General features: G+C 47.3%; 1 protein-coding gene across 1 annotated transcript in view; it reads left to right on the forward strand.

Annotated features, from left to right (window-relative positions):
- Positions 1 to 657: 657 nt before the first annotated feature.
- LOC112141819 overlaps positions 658 to 4,966 on the forward strand; it is a gene marked incomplete at its 5' end in the record, with an annotated part of 12,186 nt that continues 7,877 nt past the window's right edge. The window contains 2 exon segments of the mRNA XM_036217196.1: positions 658 to 789; positions 3,036 to 4,149. Coding sequence (XP_036073089.1) covers positions 658 to 789; positions 3,036 to 4,149 — 1,246 coding nt within the window.

The following is a 4,966-nucleotide window of genomic DNA, read 5'->3' on the forward strand; positions in this document are numbered from 1 at the left end:
AAAAAAAAAAAAAAAGAGGTGTCTGTTCACTGCCGAGCTACAATCACACAGAGCTGGAAAAACAAGAATGTGACTTTTCACAGTAATTTATTGCTGCTGGCTGATTATAGAGACCAGAAGATGGTAATCAGATTATTAAGAGGAGGTAAAGAAACTAACCAGGATTTCCTCAATAGCAAAGAGGGGCGGATCCCCATCTGGGAGGGGTCAAGTGATTTTACAGTCTATGATTCTGTGGTTGTATGTTTAAACCCCGCCCCCCGCCGTCTCTCAGGTGCAGTTCGCTTTGGTCATGGAGAGTCTGGGGAACGGGGCTCTGAGGAAGATCCTGCATATCATCAAGGAGGCGGGGTTTCTTAAGGAGCGGAAGAGCCGCAGAAAGCCGCAGAAGAACATCAACCGCGTGGGTGCGTAAACAGGCTCCGCCCCCAGTTGTCGCTCAAACTGTCCAGGTCTGATGATTGTGGTTTTTTTCTTGCAGAGCGTGAACACTCGTACGGAGTCTGGAATCAGATCAACAGTGCAGGTCAACCAGCCCAGGTGAGACACGCCCACGCTGCCATTGTGTGAGTGGTGCGTTCACTGACCTAACTCTGGCTTCTGGCCCGCAGGCGGAGGTGGAGGTGGAGGTGGAGGAGGAAGAGGATGTGGAAGCAGAAGAAGAGGAGAAAGAAGAAGAGAAGGAGGAGGACGCAATGGTGCCAGCTGTCACCGTCAAAAAGAAACGCAGGACCAACGGCGTGGCAGCCATCGCAGAAAGTGAGCCTCACACTATGGAAAGCCAAAGAGGTCAATAAACACCAGGAAAAGCGCAGTAAAAAACTTGGTCATGAAAAACGCAGCTTTTTACACGTCTTTAAACTAGCGGGTAAATTACGCCGTCTTGTGTTGTCCAAATATGGGTGTTTTATTGCGTACAAACCATGAGTCGAAAGCGGCGTTCTAGCAAAGCCCAGCCCTGGGCATAGGCGAGCTTGGCGGTGGCCTAGGGGGTAAATTGCAGTCATTTTTTTTCTTTGTTTTTTGTTTAGTTTGACACACCACCCATTTCGTCTAAAATGCTAAAACATGTAATAGTTAAAACCATGAATAAAACGACTAAAAAGTGAACTAAAAATGTGGACGAAAAGTGGCGTTTTTCACAGCCAATGCGCTGGTTTTTACGATGCTGAATTCTGACCTCTTTGGCTTGCCATACTCCCTTCCAGACTGCAGGTTTCTGCACTTAATACATTTATTTGAACCCATTTATTTGAACCGACTTTCAAACCACCCAATGATACTTTTCAGTAAAATAGCAATAAAATAATAAGATAGTCTTCATAAAAGCAATACAAAATAAAAACAACAGACAGATTGAGTACAAAGTGCAAAGGCAGATTTAAACAGGTGAGTTCTGAGTCTGATTTGAATAAATGAAAAGAGTTGATATCAGGGAGGTCAGGAGGAAGAGAGTTCCATGGTAACCAGACGGCAGGGGGTACGGTGAGCCGGATCAGGCTCACCGGACAGATAGAGCTGGGTGTCATCAGCCAAACAATGGAAACTGATGTTGAATTTGTGGAAAATAAGTGGGCCGAGGACAGAACCTTGTGGAACACCGGAGGAAACTATTGAGGGCTGGGATTTGAATGATTTGAGTTAGGATTGGAGCCAGCGGAGGGGGGTTGTTACGTCCTGCTGCTGCTGTCTAGCCTCCATCCAGTTCTGGCTCACCTGGCAGGTGTGGCCAATGTGCTTTGATTGGCAGCTGGTGTCTATTTAAGACTAAGGCGGCCACACCGATCCAGGCAGGGAGCAGAGCAGCAGGCTGGGTCTTAGTTTGTGTGGTGTTGAGTTGGTTTTTGTCCTCAGCAATCTTAGATTGCTGGGTTTTGTTGTGTTAGTTTGAGGTTGGACCTCGGTAGATCTGATTTACGGGCTTTGTTTCATTTCTGTTCTTCAGGTAGTTTTGTTAGGCAGCCGTTAGCAGGGAGCTGCTGACTCCGACGGTCGCCATGGCTGGGTCACCAGTCTCCCTGACTTCTTTTTCTTTTGGCCAAGGTTCCAACTCCGTTTTGGTTTGCATTCTTTTTAACCAAACCCACTAATTATTTCTTTGCTTCATTTCCACACACAGGTTTTCATTTATTTTAATAAACTGTGTTTCCTTTATGTTTGGTGTCCAGTTTAACGTTATTGTCCCCAGTGACTCCGGGCCGGTTTGCCCATTGGGGACGTAACAGGAGTGGAGGTGATGCAAGAGAAGGGAGTCTATGGGGGAGGATAGAGTGAAATGGTATCAATGCTGAACTCAGATCAAGAAGGATGAGGATGGTGAGGAGTCCAGAATCAGCTGCCAGGAGAAGGTCGTTAGTGATTTTAATGAGCGGTTTCTGTGCTGTGGGAGGGGCAGAAACCAGACTGAAAAAGTTCAACCAAACTATTTTGCTTGAGGTGATGATGGAGATGGGAGGCGACTACTTCTTTAAGAACTTTAGAAATAAAGGGTAAATTGGAGACTGACTGAAAATATTGTGATCTGAACCAGGGTTCTTTAGGAAAGATTTAACAGCAGCAGTTTTGTACTGTGAGGGGACAAAACCAGGAGTTAAAGAGGAATGAATGATGGCAGAAATAAAAGGGAGGAGAGACGGGATTTCACCAGGGATGAGGGAGGGGATCAAGCAGGTGAAGGTTTGGGTTTTTGGATGAGAGAACTGATTTCACTGGGAGCTGGAAAGAAGAGAATGTTTTGGACACGGAAAAGGAGTCAGGAGGGACGACAGATTGAACTGAACTGGTCTAACGGATTTCCTAAAAAGCTGCTCCAGTTTTGTTTCATCTGACGGAGCCCGGTGGTGAACCGTGGACGGAGGAGCTGCAGCTCTTCTGCATTATTTCTGATAGAAACACTGGAACGTCTGAGGTCTAGAATCCTGCAGAACCACAGCCAGAGGTCCGGGTTCTGAAAGAATCCACAAAGGAGAACCAGCAGGATAGTTTCCTTCGCTGAGCGGATCAGCTGTAAATTAACCCAGTTTCTTGTCTTACAGGAGCTGAAGATGCTGCATCCTCCTCTCAGCCTGACCCGCAGCCTTCAGCGCAGGGGGACGCGGACGACGCCTGGAGCACGCTCCGCTGTTCTATCTGCGGGAACGTCTTCGCTACTGCGAGGGGCCTGGCGTGCCACCTCCACGTCCACACTGCCAAGAAGCCCTTCCGGTGCTCCGAGTGCGGCAAAGTTTTTAAAGCTAAGCATCGACTCAAAACACACAGTTATATTCACACCGGCGAGAAGCCGTTCGGCTGCGACGTGTGCGGCCGCCACTTCAACATGCCGCGAAACCTAAAACGCCACGCCCTCATGCACAGCGGCGAGAAGCCCTTCGTCTGCGGCGAGTGCGGGAAAGGATTCACGCGCGCCATAACGCTCAAAACGCACCAGTTCACCCACACCGGCGAGAGGCCCTTCCAGTGCGAGCACTGCCCCAAGTCGTACCGGAACGTCATCAGCCTGCGGAACCACCAGATGGTCCACAGCGGCGTGCGGCCCTTCGTCTGCGAAGTCTGCGGGAAGACGTTCCAGCTTGCAGGGCAGCTGAAGATCCACAGCCGCATCCACATGGACAAGCTGCCCGAAGCAGAGCGGCTCGCCGCCGAGCAGGTCGACCCCGTGCAGCCCTTCAGCTGCCCCGAATGCGGGAAGTGCTTCCGCCTATTGGGGAACCTGAAGATCCACCGCCGCATCCACACAGGCGAGCGGCCCTACTGCTGTGCCGAGTGCGGGAAGACGTTCACCCAGAGGAGCGCCTTAAACACTCACAGCCACACGCACTCCAAGAAGCGGGCGCCGGACCGGCCGTGCGCCTGCAGCTCCTGCGGCAAGACCTTCAAAAGCAGCTACAGCCTGAGGGTGCACAAGCGCGTGCACGCCCGGGAAAAGCCGTACGCCTGCGACATCTGCGGGAAGAGCTACGACCGCGCCGTCAACCTGCGCACGCACCAGAAGGACGTGCACTCCGGCACCAAGCGCTACATCTGCGACCGCTGCGGCAAAGGATACATCTACCAGTGCAACCTGAAGATGCACAAGTGTGGCTTCGACTGGACGCACGGAGACCGATCTGTTGCCGTGGAGACGGCTCCGCCCACATCAGCAGCGATGTAGTGAAGCGAAGAAGCACGTCTGTCCAGCTGGAGCATTAAAGTCACATGACCTATGATGTCATCGCCTCAAGAAACAGGTTTTGTTGCTGAAAAGACGGATTCCAGTGATGTCAGTGAAGGCATCGTCTTTCTGCTGGATGGAAATGATTTAGTTTCGAAAACTTGTTCATTTGTTTTTTTCTTTATAAACTCTTGATCCAAAACAATTATGAACAAAATAATCTGAAATATTAAAAACTGCTGTAATCTTTAAGTAGAAGTTTTTGCCTTCTTCCTCTCTTTGTATTTCAGTTTAAATAAAGTTTTAACCAAACTAGTAAAAGTGATCTGTTCGTGATTGAAAATAAGACACATTTAAGAAAAATACCAATTTTAGATAAATATCAAGTCAATATAATAGACATTTAAATGTTCATTTTCAGGGTAAAAAAGCTGATTTAATAAAAAAAGAAGAATATTATGAGATTGTATTCAACAGAAATGACAAAATGTTAAGATAAAAAAAATAAAAATATTTTAACACCCGCCTGTATCATTTAAAAAATATATTTTGAATTTTTATACTTACTAAAGTTAATTCTAAATTTTATGAATAAATAACACCCTTATTTTTTTATTGGTACTGAAAGTGTATCTCTGATCTTATTCCTGTTTTGACAGAATCAAATAATGACGGTCCTGAAGTTTATTTCAGAAATTTTAAATCTTCAGTTTAGGGCCTCAAAAGTGTTAAAGGGTTAGTAATGGGGTTGTGGGTCATTTTCGGTGTTTACTGTATTTCGCCTTATATTTACCATTTCCAAATGTTTTGGCGTGT

This window comes from Oryzias melastigma, linkage group LG19 (genome assembly GCF_002922805.2).
Source record: "Oryzias melastigma strain HK-1 linkage group LG19, ASM292280v2, whole genome shotgun sequence".
In the NCBI taxonomy this organism is placed as follows: Eukaryota; Metazoa; Chordata; class Actinopteri; order Beloniformes; family Adrianichthyidae; genus Oryzias; species Oryzias melastigma.